The 20,747-nt window shown below is 42.5% G+C and overlaps 1 protein-coding gene across 5 annotated transcripts in view; it reads left to right on the top strand.

The window, feature by feature from the left end:
* The window catches only part of BTBD11 (BTB domain containing 11), a 183,302-nt gene that overhangs the window by 128,978 nt on the left and 33,577 nt on the right, over positions 1-20,747 (top strand). For 2 of the 5 annotated variants that reach the window (XM_039380789.1, XM_039380788.1), the window contains exons 5-12: positions 7,657-7,822; positions 11,167-11,256; positions 14,361-14,462; positions 15,575-15,668; positions 15,777-15,912; positions 16,467-16,490; positions 17,536-17,756; positions 19,188-19,366. In XM_039380789.1, the coding sequence (XP_039236723.1) occupies positions 7,657-7,822; positions 11,167-11,256; positions 14,361-14,462; positions 15,575-15,668; positions 15,777-15,912; positions 16,467-16,490; positions 17,536-17,756; positions 19,188-19,366 (1,012 nt within the window). The remainder of the gene's footprint in view (positions 1-7,656; positions 7,823-11,166; positions 11,257-14,360; positions 14,463-15,574; positions 15,669-15,776; positions 15,913-16,466; positions 16,491-17,535; positions 17,757-19,187; positions 19,367-20,747) is intronic. The other 3 variants (XM_039380790.1, XM_039380791.1, XM_027715040.2) reach the window with 3 other exon arrangements.

Below are 20,747 nucleotides of genomic sequence, written 5' to 3'. Positions count from 1 at the left end.
GACAGAGGAAGTTTGGGAAATCATCCAGGAAAAAGTGGATGACCTTGAGGGCTGGGACAAAATAAACGGGATGAAATGCAGTTTTCCACAAACGGAAGGCAAACGTGGAGATTAAATAGAAAAATACACACTGCAGTGTATTTGTAAGATATACACTATATATGCAGAATAATATATACTATATTGAGAGCAGAGTATTGGAAAGGTGGTGGGAAAGGCTTTAGAGCAGTATTTAATCTCAGAATGATTGTAAACCACAAAAGTGGATTTTTCCTCAGCCATGAAAGAAGCAAATGTATTTTGAGGCTGCATCGGGACAGGTATTTCCAGTCGAAGCAGGAAAATTTTGATGCCACATAAAAGTGGTAGGAAGTGATGTGGAATCACAAATCCTGTGTCCTGGTCAAGAAAATATTCACTTTGGACAAGGTAGAAAGAAATGGGCTGGGATGATTTGATTTTTGACAAAATGTTCCCATGAAGGCAGACTAGAAGAAAGGGGCTCACTCAGCTGGGCAAAGTGGGTGTTGAGGGAACATGTGGCCCTTCTCCAGAAATACATCAGAAGTAAACACCATGGAAGGAAAAATATACTATTTAAAGGACAGCATGGACACAGGAGTATGTGAATATTAGCAAGTAATGAGTAAGTTCAGACTGAAAGTGTAGATATATCGAAGCCTTGCTGCAACATAGGACCAGGTTTATTAACCCTCCAGTCCCATATGCTCCCTCAGCTGCTGCCCTTCACAGTCTCACCCAGTGCTCAGAGTTGCATTTACAGCTGTGATCCAGAAAGGTCTCTGGGCAAATGCAGTGTCTGAGTGCCTTTGAAAATCGGTCTTTAATTGAAAATCAGTCCTGATTTCCAATTAGCCTTGTCCTGGGAATACCTAAGTCTGCTTTTCTGTCTGGGACCATCCTTCTTAATGAAGGCTCTTCAGGAAAATAGGATTATCCATCTGAAGAGTGAAGATTATTTGACATGAGAGTATCCTTGGCTCATTCTAGAGAGTTTTCTTAAAACTGTAGAAAGGGGAAAATATGGTAATGGAAAGGGAAGATGTGTTATTTTGTCCTTTCAGAGCAGGCTATACCATTTGCTGTGTCATCTTAATACTATACCACACATATGCAATTCTAACTTGAAAGTGAAAGCAGAAGAGTCGCATTTAATGTTTTATTTATGGTAATCTTGTGCTTGTACTAGAGCATGAAAATATAAATAGACTGTAATAAATAGAGATTTGAAGGCAGAAAAATATTTCCACTGTTCTTTGCTCTCTCTTAAAATGTGCTGGGTAAGGGGCTGAGTTTCTGGAGAAGGAGAGAGAGTATAAAATTGCGAAGAAATTCTGCTGTTTAATTAGATATAGCCACTTTTAAGTAGGGACGGTTGGTAGTTGCCAGTTTTCTTGAATGTTCTTGTTCTTCCCACAGATTTTTACTACTGCTTTAACACCAGCCATGGCTATTGCTGTAATTAGATAGAAAAACACGAGCAGTAGCAAAGAAGCTACTTGACAAAATCCAGCAGTTCCCTGGGGCAGATGGTGCCAGCATATGAAGGAGATTTTATTACTTAAAAGGTAGAGCACAGGTTTCCTGGGGTGAATCTCAACCTGTCCTGCCAACCGTCTGCTGGAAGACAACAATAATAAAAAAAAAATATTGAAAGGGGAGGACCTGGTCCTCATGTTCTTCTTCATTTTTAGGGCAGAATACACTTGCATTTTTGCAGGCTTTAGGATCAAACCGCCTTTTTCCCAGATCATTGCTGCTGTTTCATATGCTCTGTTCCTTTTGTTACATTCCTGAATATATTACATTACATGTCCCTTTATTACATTCCTGAATATAATAATCAGGATACAGGTAACATACTGTCTTCCACTTATTAGACTTGTGCTCTCTATTTATATGAAAGATGAATCTGTACTGAAGTTTTCCAATGATACCGTGGCCTTGTTTGGAATCTGAACTCAGATTCAATTTTGAACATGGTTCCCGACCTATATATGTGGAACTAGAATACTAAGACTGTTTTGGAATACAGATTTGGTCTTGATTTGATAGTCACATCACTTTTTTAATGTATTTTCCAGTATTTTTAACCAGTTTAGTCTCAGACTGTTGACAAGTAAAAGAGGTTGGATAATAAATAGCTGGAGTATTTATTTCTTGTCTTAATTTAGCTCCTGATTAAAGTAAATGGAGATCTTCTGTATCTACATTAAGAAGTAGTGCTCTTCATCACTTTGATCAACATGTTTGTGTTTATATTTCCCTCTCTCCAAAACTGAAAATGCAAATCATTGTCTCAGTATAGTATTTATATATATTGCAGGTCTATTAATATCAACATTATAGTCCTTTTTAAAGTACCACATTGGAATAGTGCTCTCAAATTTAAATCAAATTGTCTGCTGCTCCTACTCTTGCTCTTACTCTTGTTTGTGTCTGTAGTCTCAGTGAAGAGCCCCAGACAAGGAACAAGACCCTTTTGTGCTATGGGCTGTGCAACCCAGATCAAAACAGCAATCCATGACCCCAAGAAATTCAGCATTGCAAATGCATGTATCCTGCTGGCTAAAATATGCCTCCTTCCAGACTTCAACCAGCTGAACTGTAATTTCTGACTCAAGACCTCATTCATATTTAGAACAGATTGAATAAATTCCACAGAGCTAAAGTGACGGACTTAATTATTAGATTATCATTCTTTTAATTGAAAGGGCTGGTGATCAAGTCCCAGGTGGACAAACAAGATTCTGATGCTTGGCTATCAGTGTGATGATCTGTTCCTTTCAGCAAAGGGGAGTGTTTGTCCTGCTGTTCAATACAGTCTGCACTCCATTTCTTTTAAATCAACTGCATCTACCAGTTACGATGGAAACACTTTGCCTTTGAATCATCCATTTTCCCAAATGTATTCAACCCATGAGTAACTTATTAAATATCTGCACAGACTCTGTCTTAGCCAGTCTGAGTGAAAATGAAAAAAAAAACCGAAACCAACCAAACCCTTGTGTTTAAACCAGTGCTGTAGAAGTGCTGCATTATGTTTTCATAATGGGAGTTTGGGAAAAGGAAAATAGTTTTCTGTACTGCTAGGACCCATTACAAATGAAGAAGATTATCTTTGACTCCTTTCAGAGGTCTGAGTATTTCAGGATATGATAGAATGTCATGGTCACCATGCAGTGTTTGACAGTGACCATTTGCAAATAATTAATGTTACCATGGCATTCCCCATATAAAGCCACGGTAAATTTAATTCTGTGCAGTGGCAACACTGTAATGATCTTGAAGATAACTGCTGTAGAGGCAATATCTGTGAGGAATTAAAAGAGGACTTGGAGAAAATCGTATTGCAGTATAAGTTAAAAAATGTGGTCACAGCTTTACTGCAAAAATAAAATCAAGATTATTTCACTTGTTTCTATTTTTCCTATTATTCATAAAGGCAATTGTTTGCTTGATTCACGCTGCGGAGGGACCTGCTAGAGAGATGATAGTCTGTGTGATCGAAACTCTGAATTAAAAGGGGTGGATTTGCTGTTGAGCACAAGGACTAGGATCAGTGTATATTATTAATTCAATTTTAATCTCACTTCTGGGAGTGAGACTGTGTGTACAGTGGTGGTGGTGCCAAGGAGCCTGCCCAGCCCCACAGGAAATAGGGAAATCCAGAATGGACTCTGTCTTTTTTGAGAGTATCACCCTCAAAGGATGTTGATCAGTCCTACCTTTGTTACTGTATCGCCTCTGGGAGACCTCAAAGTTCACCTAACACAGCCAGCATCTGGTGTTGTGATGTCCTGCCATCCTGAGACTGTCCCTTGGTAGAAGAGGAGGAGGAGAGCATTGGCCCCCCTGGTCTTTTGCTTCTCTCATCAACCTTCCCTGCCCCTTCAATGAAAATGCACCTTTTCTGCAAGTCTTGGGGAAAGGATGACCTCTGATGAGGATGAAACTCATCTGAAAGGATAAACTCTGCTGGCTGGCAGACTCTGGCAACAAACCAAGATGGCCTTGGGGGGACATCCTGCTGCTGAGCTGGTGTCAGCCTCCTGTGCACTTGGAAAGATCACAAAGACTTTTTGGCAAAAGGGCCATGAACTGACTGTGCAGCTGGGGAGGTTTCCAGCTCTCTTTGCGCTTATGCTCTCTTCCCTCGCTTAGCAGGCACAGTTTCACAACTCTGAAAAGTGACCCTATATATATTTAGCTGACTTAACTGTTCTTCCTCAGCCTTATTTTTCAAGCTTCTTCCCATCCCTTTCCCACCTCTTCATAGCTTGTCAGTGTGTTTGTTTCAGTCCAAAGTTAAGAAGTCTTGATCAAGTCAAGCCTGGGTGTCTGTTCCCTTCCTCCTTTTTTTTCTTGCATTCTTTGATGTTTATGATTCTGAATGGTGTCCATGATGGAGCAGTATCCCTTTATACAGTGTAATACGGAGCAGACACTCTCTGCTTCTTTTGGAATCAACACTATACAGTGAATGGGATGAAAGAGGACTTGAGAGAAAATGCAGCACTGTGGTGGCTTAAGTTTGATTTTTGATGGGTTTGGGTTTTTTTTTGATTTTTCAGTTTTCATTTTGAAATGTTTCTGCTCAGTCTGCCTACTGTACTGTCTTCCTAGTTGGCTTTCTCCAGTGTTAAAAGTGATGCTGTGTTCTTCTATTTGTACTTGTAGTTCCTGATCATTTTTGATGTCTCGTCACTACTTTTTATCAGTACGTGTTAAATCTCCTTTTCTTTAACTCATTCACCTCTCTGGCTTTTTGAGATGTTGCTGTGCTTTCTCTTCTCATCCTCTGTTCCTTTCCCTCGAGTCATGCTCTTGTTCTATTAAACTCACCAGTTTGATCACTATCCATTTTATTAGTCAACATATGACAGTGGGGTCACTGACAGTGGTCTGTATCAGATTTTGCCATATAATTTCCTTTGCTATGTCCCATAAATTGGGGCTGTAACTCACAATGGGTCCTTTTTGAGGTATAAAAAGGCAGTGGGCCACTGGTAGTGGTACTAAGTTGTGGTTTCTTGTTTTGTGGTACTTGGTGTAGATTGGACTTTGTCAGCCCAGGCACTCCTGCATCCATGTTATTGTTGCAGTGTTTTTACAGCTGTAGCATCCTGGAGCCCTTGGACCAAGACATTTATCCCCCCAGCTGATTAAAGAGTACTAATTCGCTGATACTCAATATCATCAGGAATTCATGGGTTTCCTTCCTTGACTATAGTAAGCAGGTGAACTGACATGCTTGGAGGAGACCAGAGCCAATTCATGGAGGAGTTCCCGGTGAAGAAGCAAATAATTTTTGAACCCATGCCAGTGTAGAGATCTTGGCATCCCATACATGGTAGGTGAGATAGGTCCGTGTTGGTCTTTCCTTCCTTGTGTGGGTGTGCAACCCAGGTCAAAATCTGGGTTTTTTAAAAGAGGAGATCATCAGCTATCATATTTCATGCACCGAGCTGGGCTGACGTCAGTGAAACTCTGTTTCACTGACAGCACTGGGTTTGACCCATTTTATTCAGTGTAGGTTATATACCTCCGTACAAATTATGAAGCAGTGACTTAACACAGGCAGTGATTCATAGTGACAGACATCTCTGCAGAGAATATCTAGATCTTTCCACTTTGCTGAGGAACCATCTTGTTTAGAGCCCAGAGTCATCTGGGAATGGCCAGCTGCAGCTGGAAGGTCCAGACTCTCTCTCCATGCACCAAAACCCCCACCACCTAACTTCTGAACATGCTTTATCTTTGCCATGCATTAAAGGAGGGCACAGATGATTTCCAGCATCTCATGGATGGGGGTAACAAGCATCAAATGTTGCTGTAGCTCTTGTGTCAGAAATGAGCCATATGGTGTGAATGTATTTAGCCTCAATTGCTCCCATGGATCTCAGTGTCAGTGAGCTCAGCCCTGCATATCTGTGCTGGTTTTGCTTTTTCCTTAAACTCGGTCAGAAACTACTGCAGAAACCCCAGCCTTGCTATGCATTGCTTTCTTCCTCTCTCTCGTGGGCATATCACTGGTGCAGAATCTGCTATTGCTGTTGCGGTGCGTTTATTGTGACTGAGTGTCGTCCATTAATCTTGCAGCATACTCTTGTGATGAAACATCATCCTTGTTCCCCTGAGCAGTGATACTCCAAGCATACCTTGTTTGCATTCTTAGGACATGAACTTTTTAGCAGTCAAAGCCCAAACTGAACACATAGAATGAACATCAACAAACATCTGTTGTCCTCCAGACTGGTTGTGGCTCAGCACAGCAGAGAGCAAGCCTGAGCTCAGATGCCAGTTTCAAACCTGCACAAGCTTTGATCAAAACACTTTGTATTTTCCATCTCACTTTCCTTCCTCTGTTGAAAGAGCAAAAGTGGTAGCTATTGCTACATACCACTGCTTCTATATAAACAGCATATTTGTTACATGCTGCTGTTAAATATTAAGCAGTGTTATATATTTTATAAAGCTCTGATAAAGAACTTTGAAGAAGAAATTTAAATTATAATGATGTACTGTTTGTATTTTTCTTTTGATTTGCTGCCTTTTTTTAAATATGAAATAGAAAACAAATATTTGATGTATGCTTGACTTTTTCACTTTTGATCTCTATTTTGGTTTTCCTTCATAAGTAGCCCCTCATTTTCTGACCTAGCATTTTTGTAGAATGAAAGCGGTGTTTTTCCAAACAGTCCTTTATCCAAGTTCACAGCAAAAGCACTGTGGATTTGGACTACACCCTCTGCTCCAGACACTCCTCAGCATGAAAGAAAAGCAAACCTGTCTTTTAACAAGATGAAACCAAGTTGGATAAACATTAGATTTGAATTGCCTGGCTCTCTCTGGAGCTGTAGATTCACATCTTGGCCAAATAACTCTTAGGCCTTCTTTTATTTGTAATGGATATCAGTTTACAGTTTGAATAAGACCTTAAAAGAATGATACCTGATGTGTCAGACTCAGCCAGCAAGGATTTGCAGTGTTTTGCCATGATTACCTGGCAAGATTGCCTTGTCCCCAATTGCACGGTGGTCTGATGTACATGTGGCCCTGCTTAAGTAGGGGAGTTGGACCAGCTGACTTCCAGAGGTCCCTCTCAACCTCAGCCTGTCTGGGATTCTGTGACTTAGCACTTTCTGCTCCAAAAAAGCTTCCCTCTTACTGGAGCTATGCTGTAGGTGTTTGGAGTGACAGTATTTTCTCTTTGTTGTATTGTCAACAAATGGATTATACATCCATTTGATGTAAATTCAAAGCTTACTGAAGTCACTGAAAGTTTTCAGAGATCAGGGGAACTGGATAACCTTGCCATGCAGAGAAAGAAAAACTTGTGGTGAGAATGTATTGTGCATTGCTTAAACAGGGAAACAAAATCAAGTGCAAGCTGTGCTTTTTTTGCCCAGTTTTTAATGAAATGTATAACTTGTCCCATGAAAGAGAGACCAAGGGCAATCTCCATTAGCTTGCATTATCATTTTCCATTCAGCATTTCCCTCGCACATACGGGTCAAAGGATGTGTGCATGACCTAAATCCTTCAAAGACAGGGCAAAGTATTATTTTCCTAGGGACAGCAAGGTCTGTCCTTTGATTGTCCTCTGAGGGAGTTTATTTCTCACATCCACAGAATCGACGACTGTTTTTGTGCGTCTCGGAAACTGGATGCAGTTGCCACTGAAGCGAAGTTCAAGCAAGACCTCGGTTTTCGGATGCTCAACTGTGGCCGAACGGATCTGGTTAAACAAGCCATATCCTTGCTGGGGCCAGATGGGATTAACAGCATGAGTGAACAGGTAACGGGATAGAAATTTAAGGGGTAACTGTGAAATGTGGGAGTTTTGTCTGCTTATCGCAAAAAATGAGCCCCAGCTTTCAGCTATTCATAGATAGGACCTTAATGCTTTTCCTGCATTACTTGGCATTGAGTTAAAGCTCTGACAGGTCAACATCTGCGTTAAGTTGGGTCATTTCGAGTTGTATTGATTTGTCAGTACTGGGGTAACTCAGCATGAGTGCGACTGCACCCCTGGAATCTTCTTGACATTGAACTGAGTCGAGTGAAGCCAGAAGATCCCAAGAGAGCTTAGTGTTGATCTGAATACTTAAAATTGCTTCAATGTCATGAACAGTGGTGTGAGACAGGGCTTTGTGAGGTGAACATCCTTCCACTGAATGCTGCTCCGGGATCTGCAATGCATTTCATGTGCACCACAGAACTCCTGTCAGTAGATCAGTTGCTGGCACTCTTTTACTGAGTTCAGCCCAGTTTGAACTACCCTTGCAGGAGTGAAAGTATCTCAGCAGTTACCCCTCCATTGGTCATTGTGGCCAACATCCACCAGTTGAAGAGCCTAAATTTCCCTGGAGCTACACCCCAATGAGGCTGGTGGTTATGTCTGGGGATAAACCTGCCCTCTGCAGCTACCTGGCAGCAATCTGCTGGACTGTGATGCTCACTGAGGTCAGGCCATGTTTCCTTTTGAAATAGAGCGCCCTGACTTTTTTGGTGCCCCTGATGATAGTTCATCACTGCATGTTCCCAGAGCTGTGGCATCCTCTTTGGCAGGAGCCAGGTGGCTGCCACCTCTGAGGTGGTCACTTGGGACAGGAGCCGGACTGTTCATGGACTTAGGTCTTCTGAGATGAATGCTGTTCCAGGAATGTGAGTTGCATTTCTGTTCAGTAGCTTCAGTCTGAGTCAATATTGTGAATTCATCTGAGAAAAGCTTTAGAACAGGGCAATACTCCCCGCAAAAAAAAACAGTTTTAGACAACTCATTCCAAGCTTCATACATTATACTTTTTAGAATTATTATTTTAAGTTAGTCTCAACCTGGAAACTTTTCACAGCATATTTCCTCTGTCCTCCAGGCTGAAAACTGGGAACACTCTGGCTTGGTTCATCAGAGTACCTAATCATATGTTGAACTCTGAACACGTGCTTTTACATCCTATTTGGGTGAAAGTTAAGCCTGTGCTTAAATGGTTTGCTGGATCAGATGTCCCACATCTTGTAGGACAGAGTCATAAGTGATACAAAGCTGAAAGAAGGACAGTAATTTTGTATTTTGCCGAAAGCCAATGCCCTTTGTGTTGATTGTGCACATTGTTACCATATTCCTGTGTGTGCTTCGAACACTAATGATGAGCTCATTAAAAATCCATTCCTCCCACATGCAAAGAGAGGAGGGTGAATGGTGCTGCAGTGAAAGGCTGAGCTGCTGGGCAAGCCTGGGGGGACTGGCAGAGGCAAAAGCAGCAGGCACAGCAGTCCAAGGGAAGGGGAGGTTAGAGACCTCATTAACTCTTTAAAACCCTGATACTGCAGCATGATATTCTAGGCCCCTTTTAGTCAGTTGTAAGTCCTTCTTCAGCATCAGCAGGATCAAAATACCTTGTGTGGTTTCCAGGCAGACCCTTGGCTCTGGGTGTTGCCACAGGATTCTTCACCATGGCTCCCTATGTGCTGTGTCTTGCAGGAGGGAGCCCTGGCACCCAGTTTTCGAATTCTTTTTCTACAGATCTGGTTAGACCCCTTGTGCTGAACACTTGACTTAATTATGGAATGATACCACTTACAGAAATTGAAAAAATAGTTGAAGGAACATGTATTTAATTTTAAACTGCTGTCCTATCCTTGTGTTTCAAGGCACAAACACAATTTTTTGTAATTCTCATGGTCCTGTTTGTTCCTGTAGTGTTTGTTGACTGCCAAAGGAAATGTTTTGCTATTGACTGTAGCTGAAGTAATTTCAAATTCTCTTTGCAAGTAACTTCAAGTCACCCAAGAACTTCCCTTGCCTGGAGTGAACTTGTTTTTTCTTAATAATGGTATGAGGCCCCAAGTACCTGTTCCCTTACTCTGCATTTCCATGACTACACTGCAGATTGGATCCTGGGAAATGCTCAGTGTGTTTCAGGGAGGATCTAAGGACCTTGCAGGGACAAACCTTAATTTATATTGTCTCTACAAGAGCAGCCCTTCCATACATAAGAACCCACTATCTTTAGCCCTGCATACAGACAGGAAAAGTGGGGTAATTCAGCAGAAATAGTGGTACTGGGCTCCTGCTAGGGAAAGCATTGTCATGGATCTGTATCTGGCCAGGCTGGGTACCTCCAGTTTCTCTGAAAATCACTTCAGAGCAGCATTGAGGTTAAACAGCAAAGGGACTGTCGTCTGACCGCAGATTTACTGGGGGACCTCAGCATAGGCTAAAAACATGCATCAGAGGTATCTGTGTGCTTCAGGAGATTTACTGCAAAACAACTGGTGGCTGTTGGTCAACACCCCCTACTGTATTTAATAAGCAGCTTCAGCTATTACAATTTACTCTAGATTTAATGATTTTTTTTCATGGTTTCATCTGGATTCATTACCACAGCCACAGTAGTACTTACCTTAAGGGAGACGGTGATCAGCCATAGCAGGTATTTCAGATTAATACAAATTGCGTTGCAGTGATTCTGTACAGAAGGGTCACTTAATCTACTTTTTCTCCAAGAAGGGCCTTGTTTTCCTAGAGCCAGCAACTTGGAACAAAGCTACCTGGCATTTCATTTAAAATTAAGTCCTTGTTTGCTCGAGAGTGCTATACAAAGCCTTGACATTTCCAGCCCCTTACAGTATCCGTGTTGAAAAAGCTGTGCTCAAATCTAACCTATCTTAAAAGAAACTTGAGATGTTTTAAAGGCTCTTTCAGTAATTAAAAAGTTAGATTTTATGACACTGTGATCATAGAAAACTGAGTAGAATTACTGTCTTTTCAAAATACCAGTGGAAATAATAGTTGCTTTGGTGAAAACATTTCTCTGCTGGGGCCCCAAAGACAAAAACACTCAGTTTAGTATATGAGGATGGAGTGAGGCTGGCACGCCTAGTTCCACTTACCATACTGAAGGTCATATGAAAAATACAAGCAGTCAACGCAAGTGACAACAAAAATGGAGATTTTTACAAAAATGGTTGGCTTTTCCTACTCTGAGAGGCCTGTGTGTAACAGAGGTAATGGCTTTCATTAAATACATATTGTTAGTCTTGATGATATATACTTGAATAATTGTTTTAAAAAATCAAAGAGAGTTCTGTGTTAAATTTGTCAATTCCTTTGTTTTTTAACTCCAAAAAATGAACTAGGGCATGACTCCACTGATGTATGCTTGTGTCAGGGGTGATGAGGCTATGGTGCAGATGCTGCTAGATGCTGGAGCAGATCTAAATGCTGAGGTGAGGACTTTTTGTTGGTTGTATCTTTGTTCTGTTGTTTGTTTACATCTTAAACTACCCCCTGAAACTCTAGCAGAGCGAAAATCCCAAGAATTAAAAAGAAAATAAATCTGTGTTATCCTGGATGGGACCACTTGAAATGAATAGTGAAATCAAATGGCATTAGGTTAACATTGGGATTCACTGCATAGAAATGGTCAAGTCATCGGAGTTAACCCACAGGTAATACTGATTTAGTTGTGTTTGCACACTGCAAATGAATACAGGCATTAGCACTAGCATGAAACGCAGCTCTAATGCTATTGGAAGGACTCCCTGAATCTCATCTGGGTTTAAATGAAGAGGGTAAAACAAACACCCATCTGATAACTTGCAAAAGCTCGAGCATTTCTATGCATAGGGATGTTCCAGGTAAGCATCCCCAGCACACAAGTGCGATGTAGGTTCCATTGTTTTGTTTTACAAAGTGCCTTGGGCTAAAATTGTTGGATGAGGAGCTTGAAGCTTCCAGAATATTAATGTCTTTTTGATGAATGCACATCACAAACTTACACAATCTGTCCACCAAACAGATTGTGGTCCAACTCTGTGCAATGCAGGTATGTACATTTAAAAGAGCCGTTTGAAAATCCACGAAAGAATTATTTGTTAATGATTCTAGTTTCAATTTGTTGAAGTCATGAGTAAATTAAGCTGTCTGCTTCACTTATCTATGTTCCATCTGTTCTGTTTGGACTTGAGCGAGCTGATAAATTGTAGTCACTGCTTCAGACAGACGTTTTGCACTTTTGAGAAGTCTAATTTGAAAGTAGAAATGGATGTCACCTGTAGGAGATTGATAGTTGTTACTATCATGAAATCAGCTGCTGATTTCAGTTCTCCACATTCAAGCACACCACCAAGAGCTGACAATAATTGAATATTTGAACCCTTAGCGAGCCCAAAGACTGAATGGGCATAGAGACAGAGCTCTCCTTTAACCCTGTCTGTGGCTCAGACATGAGATGGCATTATTTGGTAGCTAGGATGAGTTTTCATAGGAGCAGTCCTCCCAATTTGTCCAGTAATCTGTCAGACTTGAATCAAATGCTAATTTAAACAGTTTTGTCTTCCTGAAACTGCTGACATCTGAGAGAACAGCTCCAGTGAGGAATGTGAACCTCCTCGATTCATTACTGTAGAGTGTTTGCTCTAAAATCAAATGAAAACACTTTGGGACAAGAACTGTGAATAATTATGGCATGCAATTATAAGATGATTTGTGCACACCACAACCAACTGTGCAAATTGGGCAATTAAGGCAAAAAAAAAGGCAAATCAACCATGAACAAAAATAAATACTCTGTCAGGTGCCTGCATAATTTTCCCCCTTTCACTTTGCAAATATGTTTCCAAAAGTAGCCTAAAATGCTAGGCACCTCCCTTTTTGATTGCCCATCTTTAGTGAAAATGGACTATTTCCAGATGTGCTGAGAAGCTGCAGTTTGCTCTCTAGTCAATGGGACCTGTAGCTGCTCAGCAAACCTCAACCTTAAAAGCCTGGTCAGCCACAGGTCTTTTGCAAACACTGTGTCGGCTGGAAAGAACTCTAAAAGAAAAAAAAAGGAGCAAAGGAGTTAAAATGACTTCATTTTCTTTGCCATTTTCCATGGACTGCCCCGAACAGTGGTGGGGACATGTGCTTGAGGAGGAGCTGGATGCATTCACTAAACTGTGGTCCTGCCCATCCTTACCCTCTGCTGCTCTTACTCCACATCCTAAACCCCAAGGCTGGAGCTGCTTGATCCTCTTCCTTCTGAGCAAACCCAGACCCTGAGAAGCCCTGTGCCTTTGTTCAGAGGCCAGCACACTCCTCCTGTTGCCCTTCGAGGTCTCTCCTTGGCAAATCTGGGCGATAACAGCCAGGTGCTGGTGCAGATCCGCTCCTCTGGCAAGCTATGGGATCTGCATGGGCTCTTCAGATTTTTCCCTCATCCCTGTCCTTGGGACTGAGGGCCTGCTTTTGGCAAAACACTGCATGTGGCGCTTGGAAATGTGATCTGCTAATGGAACCGAATATGTAATACCTGGTCCCGCTCCCCTGTATGGATAAAGGTACTTCAGACAAGGTAGTGAAAGCATAGCTGGCTGGTGAAACAGAGAGACAGTGCATCTTTTACTCTCATTTTAGTCCTCTTCTGAAGATCAATAACAAGATTTTGAATTTTAGTGTCACACTCCATCTGAGTGTGCAGTCTCGAATTGCAAACGTTCATTAGATTTTACCATATCTGTGAACCTCATCAATATTAATACCCCCATCTCTAAGACAGGGAAACTGAAGCAAAGAATGGTTATTCATCTTCCCCAAGTCTACATTAGAAGCACAAGGCACTAAGGCATAGAAAATGGAAGGAGCAGTCTGAAAAATAGCATTTTGTTTTCTAAGGGTATAGTTTGCATCTCTTTTAACTGTTACCACCCTGCACTTTTAACTCAACTCAGACAGGAGAAGGCAGTAAAAAGCAGTTTTCTTTAAACATTTCTGAAGTGCCAGTCTGCCCCATTGCTTCTCACATCTCTTTTTCCTCTGGTGAGAGAGGAGGAGTCTGGAAGGATGCCTGCAAGCTCCAGGGTAGGGCTTGTGATGTGTCCTTCATGATGGCAGTGACAAAAGTCATACTGATTTAAGTGCAAAGAAATTTGGCTGGACCTGGAGCAGTCCCAAGGCCTGGGGCTGTTGATACATGGTCTGGAGAAGTCAGTGGGAGTGGTCCTTAGCTGTAAGTGTCCTGATCCATCCTTGCTTCCCCAGTGTGTGCTGTTGTAACCAGCTGTGGATGTTTTGCCCTTGTGCAAAAGAATCTGGTGGCCAGTGGTTTAGATGGAGCTACAGTAGTTGGTAAAAGACTTCATTTGGTAAGAACTCAATTCAAGCTGTCAAATCAGCATGAACAGTTTTAATATTGAGAAAAATTTTGCAGGAAAAATATGAAGCCAATCATTTTATAAAGCACCTTTCCCAGGTTTTCTATTTCACTTACTCCCTCACATGCCTGGCTTTCAGGCAAGTTGAATTTTGTTACATATAGCTCTTTAAAAAAATAACTTTAATTTGTTTGTAGGTTGTCAGTACTGCTCATAAATACCCATCCGTCCACCCTGAGACCCGCCATTGGACAGCTCTGACATTTGCTGTGTTGCATGGACATATTCCTGTAGTTCAGGTATTACTGTATTTCCCTACCTGCATCTCATTCTTTTTTTTTTTCCCCTCCTCTTCAGTTCTAATTACATCCATCTCAAAACAGCATCCTCTTGTCATACTCATATTGGTTACTCCTGCTTCTTCAAGAGTGTACTGATATATAATAGACTTATTCTGTAGTGAGTATGGTGATCAAACCTTAACCAATATGAGGCTTAAGTAGGACAATTTTAAAGCAAAGTTGCACCAAAGAAAGTCTGACAACTCCTTGTGCTCCTTCCTGACCACTTGTTTTATATGTTTGTTTATTCATTCATTGCACTTTCTTACGCTATAATATTCTAGCAAACACAAAACCGCTGCCTTGGTTGGAGAGAGGTGGACAACAGCCCTTGTGCTGCTCCAAAGGGGGAGAAGCCCTCGCTCTCCTTACCCCATCGAGGTGTCGTGTGGGATATGCTGATTCTGTGCTTTGGCATCTCAAAAGTTGAGGTTTATTCTTCAAAATAGCTGTGTCTATGACACACTTAATGAAGCACCAAAACTGTGAAGGCCTCAAGACAGAAATGGCCAAAAGAGGGGCTGGAGCACAGGCTCCATCCTGCTCTCCTTGGCCACTTTTGTTTATAGCATTCTTGTTATTTATTGTGAAAGTGTCCCCAATGGAGACCAGAGCTTTTGGAGTTATTGCTGCAATTGGTTCTTAAGAATTGCCTTTCTTTTGACCATGTCTTTATATAAAAGATGGAGGCAATTGAAATCTGATCCATTTTTGGATGGTGCTGGGCTTCTAGAAGACCATGAAGGAAGGATGCTTGTCGGGCTAATTTTCTTCCATCTTCAGTGCATTACTTCCTAACGCTGACCTTACCCCATTTCCCTCTCGAAAACACTGGGTTACACTTTTTTGGCTCTGAAGTTGGACGCTAGTGCTCCTGGTGTTCGGCAGCGTAAAATGAGCGAAAAAAGTAATTTGTCTCTGTGAAACAATGGGCAGAATTTGCATGTCACGTGTCTCCATTTTATCTGGTTTCAGATAACAAGAAGCATTAGATTCTCATTTGTCACTGTTCATGAACCCTGAAGATTGTGATACCCCCAGTTGCTCTAAATGGTGAATTTTCTTTCTAGCTGTTGCTGGATGCTGGAGCAAAGGTAGAAGGTTCCTTGGAGCATGGAGAGGAAAATTACTCTGAAACTCCTTTACAGTTGGCAGCAGCTGCTGGTAAGGATTTTCTCCTCCCACTGTAACAATTCCTCAGCTGGGATCTATGGTTTAGGTGAGCAAATACTGGATTTTAAAAGAAGTAAAAATGTACCTCTTGACTTGCAGGAAATTTTGAACTCGTCAGTTTGCTGTTGGAGCGAGGAGCTGACCCCATGATAGGAACAATGTACAGGAATGGCATTTCCATGAATCCACAAGGTGACATGAACTCTTTCAGTCAGGCTGCTGCACATGGACACAGGTAGAGTGGGAACAAGTCTAGTGGCATCGTTCAAGTGCTTATTTTTTGCCTGGGCATCCAGTTTGAGCAGACGGGTGAAATTTCTGCATGAACAAATTGAACATACCACCAACTGAGCAGAGATGTAAGGCTTTCTGTTAGCATGTGAATTAAACCAGTTGGTGGTACAAGCTGCTTTTTGATATCTGATGTAAAAAAAAGAAAAGAAAGGGGACTCCTCGTGGTGGGTTCAATGCAGCGGTTGTTAAATGGCAGCTGATATGACAGCAGAAAGGAATGCCAAAGACATTCCTTCTGAATTTCTTGACATATTTCTCAGGTTTGAGTGAATTGTGTCTGTACTGCTGCAGCCTTAATTTCTGTTGAATAGAGTTTCTACATCTGTGTTTTCTGTAAAGTCCTGTGTGTCTTATGTTGTATGTATGCTGCAAATTTAAAAAAAAAAAAGTAATGACATGAGCACCTGGCATGCATGATCTTGCAACACTCAGGAGTTGACTGCAGTGTAATGAATTAGTATTATGATCTTCACGTTCCTACTTTTCTGATTGTAGCCATCCAGAGGAACATAGATACAGGTTAGAGACAGTACCTGCCGTCTGTTTGCTTAGAGATGAGCTGCCAGTCTAACAACATGCTAACAGCATGTCAGGGCGGGTTCACACAACACTGCCCATCTGGAGCCTGCAAGGGATCCCTGGGACAGAGAGGACAGTTTGGTTATTGAAGTCTCACATTCAGCCAGCATGAATGGGAGCCACATGCCCGAGGAGGACCTGGGCCTCTCCTTGGCTTGGCTGCTGGCTGTCCATGTCACAGACTCTGGCTCTTATATTCCTACCTGTATACCATTCACACACATGCCTTCCTCCTTCCCTCTCTGCCCTAAATTTGTTTGGGACAGACCATGCTGGGGTCTTAAGCAGATGCAGGGAGGACATCAGAATACAAGGGAGGTGGGCTCCAGGGAGCCAGCCTAGTTTCTCTTTTCACGGCTGCAAAACCACGAGAAACACTGTTGAGGTTGATGAGGTTACGCTGGTACGAACCCGAGGGCTTTGTTATTTGATGGCCCAGCTGGATCAGTGGCTTTGTAGAGTAGTCCCAGATGTGCTTGAACCTGCCCTGACTGGCCTTGTTGAATGTCTAGCTGCTCTAGCTTTCCCAGACTGCTTTGAGTGTTAATCAAGTGGTGGTGCTTTTGGTAGCTCCAGGTAGCTCCCTTCTCAGGTACCTTCTGTGGTGGAAATCCTGAGAGCTTGTCCAGAAGCACCTTGGCCTTCCCTGATTGTTGAAGAAGTTTTGAGTCATGTTTAGCTCACAAGTCTCTGTTCCCATGAGATGCCGCCATTCATGCGACATCTGTGCGGTTCCTATCCCGACAGCAGTGACTTGCAGATGTGTCCCAGGCAGTGCAGATGGGCTAGCAGGAGCTGTGCTTGCCTCGGGTCTGCTCTCAGCTGGTTCTGCCATTAGTTGGAGTAATTTCCTTGATAGGTGTCCTAATTTACCACGTCACAGCAAGTACACCCAGTGCAACAAAAGCCTAGGCACTAACACTGCTCTCCCCTTCCTCTCCTCTCTTGCCCTCTCTCCCTCTCTCTGTCATGCTGTGATTGACAGGAACGTCTTTCGTAAACTGCTTGCTCAGCCAGAGAAGGAGAAGAGCGATATTCTGTCACTGGAGGAGATCCTGGCTGAGGGAACAGACTTGCCCGACTCGGCAGCAGCTCCGCTCTGCGCCAGCCGCAACAGCAAGGCCAAGCTGAAAGCCCTGAAGGAGGCCATGTACCACAGCGCCGAGCACGGCTACGTGGATGTGACCATTGACATACGGAGCATAGGTCAGTCCTGCTGTCCTTTCTCATCCTCACCTGTGGAGGGACCACTATAAGAAACACTCTTGATGGGCTGTTGCTTAAACCGACCGCAGTCACATCTTCCTCTCCTCTTTTGGAAGCAGATGATGATGGGAGATCTGACAGGTTCCCAGCCCATTTCAGCTCTACAGCACAGCCTGGTCAGGGGTCAGTGGCTCTTTTCTGCAGGACACAGTGGTTTCCCTGGGCAGCCTTCTGTACTGCTGCATGGCAGAGTGTCGGGAAGGCTCTGGGGCAGTGTTCAGCTGCAGTGGGCCACCTCCTACAGCTCCTCTTTTGTGCTTTGCGGTAAAGCAGTCCACCATTAAAACAACTTCTATTTTCTGAGACTTGTGAGCCTCCAAAGGCAGGAGCAGGGAACTGACTCCTTGGTGTGCCGGCTCTGTGGTGTGCCAGCCCCTCACTGAGGGGCTTGATCATACCAGCCTGCTGGGAAGTGACTTCTGCCTGTGGGGAGGGTGGCTGGGTAGTGCAGAGGGAAATGGATCTGGACTGTGTATTTACCATCCCCATTTATCTGTGTTCACAGAGACCCAACTGCCTGGCGTGCCTCTGCCTGGTGCAGTGCTCCAGCCCTGGAGACATGTGGCGTGGGTCAGGGCTTGCCAGTTGGGCTGAGCAGGCAAAGCTCTGGAGATGAACAAGAGAGTGGTGGGGGTAGTCTCCAGGCATTTAACATTTTCTGAAATGGAAGGAAAAACCTTTCATTGCCAAACACCAGGCTTGTGTTTCCTTCCACTCCGTTCTGCAAGAGCAGAAACTGGGTCACGTCCAGCCTCATGCCTGCAGAGGTACATTAGCTCCGTGTGCTTTCTCACTCAGTGCATGGGAGCAGTTCCCTTTAACTTCCTGGAGAGTGATTCTGCCATGACAATCTATTTAAAAAGGCTGATCTGTTTAACTCGCCCAATGCAGTTTAGGGAAAATACTAAGGATCAGGGGAGGACAGGGGATAGCACTTAAAGCAAGTTTTAATCTGAAGACCACCAGTTTGAATCCAGGTGGGTAGTGACCAAAACCAGGGCTTTTTACCATTTAATGGCTCTCCAGGGCCACATTCAAACAAATAAGCTAGTGTAAATCTAGTTTCCAACAGGCTTTTGCTACAGAGAACACCACAGCAATTACCACAAATTGGCAGTCTCAGCAGAGAAGCTGGAGGCTAGATGAGCAGAGAGACCACAGTCCTCTCTTAGCATTTGGAGGAAAGCCTCTGTGCATTAGGTCTTGGGTGTACTGATAACTGCCAGCCTTCTTAATTAGGGATAAATAGGAATTTGATCTCTAGTGTTATTTGTCAGTTTTGGCGTAAAATCTAAACATGTGTAAAGGTAAAAAAGCAGAAGAGCACGTCCGTTCCTGAAGCTGGGAACAAGCTCTGTCCTCTGTCCGTAGGTGTTCCCTGGACGCTCCACACGTGGCTGGAGTCTTTGCGCACGTCCTTCCAGCAGCACAGACGACCCCTCATCCAGTGCTTGCTAAAGGAATTCAAGTCCATTCAGGAAGAAGAGTACACGGAGGAGCTTATCACACAAGGGTTGCCTCTGATGTTTGAGATACTGAAGGCCAGCAAGGTAGGATAAATTGTGCGTTTTAAAGGAAATCAGCCTTATTCCCATCCTGTAAGACACAAAAGCTTGCAATATTATTTTTGCACAGCTCTCCCAAAGCTTGTTTAGACTGCACATGATTATTATTATCTGTGTTATGTATCTCTGTTTTTTTCACTGTGGAAGCATGGGTTATAAACACACAAGCTAATCACTTCTCCTGCTAGAACAGCTTAATACTGATGTTAGCAATAAGCTGGAGAGACAACAGAAGCCACTGCATAGTGGTGAAATTAAAGTCAAAAGGGTCACTGCAGTATGGCAAGAGATGTTGATAACTAAACCAACCCAAAGAGTGACTTTATCCAGCTTGTTTTACAGGACCATAAAACAAAGCTAGTATTCATGTTTACTTCGGATTTCTTTAACCTCTCACATGACTTTCTCTTCCCTTCATGTGGGATTTGGACTCATAAACTTGTGGGGAGGCTGGTTTCTACAAGCACAGAACAAGATAATTTTCTTAAATCTTCTGTGTGAGTGTTTGTTCTTGCAGTCTCCTCAGATTTATTTTTTCAGTTGACATTTTCTTAGCCAGACAAATCAGACTAACAAAACCATTTGAGAGAGGTACTGTTGGGTTTGTAAATATAATGGCAAAAGGGATGATCATGGGGCTGGCAAGGAGAAGAAAATGTCTTACCTAGTGAAGAATTTAAAGCTTTTTATAACCAATAGTCTCTTCTCTACTGGTCCCCCTGACAGTCAGTCACTCCCAAAGAATGCCATGTCAACTTTACTGCTCCCAGAAAATCATTTTAGTGATGAAAAGCATCAAAATTATTTGATTGCTCTTCTTTTTCCTCATGCACTACAATACATGTTGGTATGATCTTCTTAACTGAAAAATAAGTAACATTTCTCACCCAACTCTATGTGTAACAGTAAAGAGCAAATAATTTTTAGCATCTGAAGCAATACCCTAAATAATGTGGAAAAGGGGGGAGGTTCTCGTATAGGCATGCAATACTAAAAGGTTCCAGACTTGGTATAGCTGGTGATGGCCTACACAGATGTATTTCTTGTATCTTGCTGCAAAAGAGGGCTTGGACTAGAGTCCTGAGCAAATCCCAAATATTTGTTCAGCATTGTTCTGACTTTTGCTCCCACAAGCTTTGCCTTTGCAATTAGTTTGTATTGTATGGGTATTTATGCAGAATATTTGAGATAGGTTTTATGAAATCATTCCAAATCCTAGGATTTGTAGATATCTTGTTCTGAAATGTTCATCTAAAAACTACCAGCAAGATAGAGTTTGGTTTGAAAGTTGATATAAAACTAATCATATTGAAAACTTCACAGAGATTAAGTTTAGGCCACGTAATCTAGGATGAGGGGTGATTTT

Source organism: Pipra filicauda, unplaced genomic scaffold, assembly GCF_003945595.2.
Source record: "Pipra filicauda isolate LSUMZ 115617 unplaced genomic scaffold, ASM394559v2 scaffold201_size1378038_pilon, whole genome shotgun sequence".
NCBI lineage: Eukaryota > Metazoa > Chordata > Aves > Passeriformes > Pipridae > Pipra > Pipra filicauda.
This window is presented reverse-complemented; position numbering and strand designations above follow the sequence as displayed.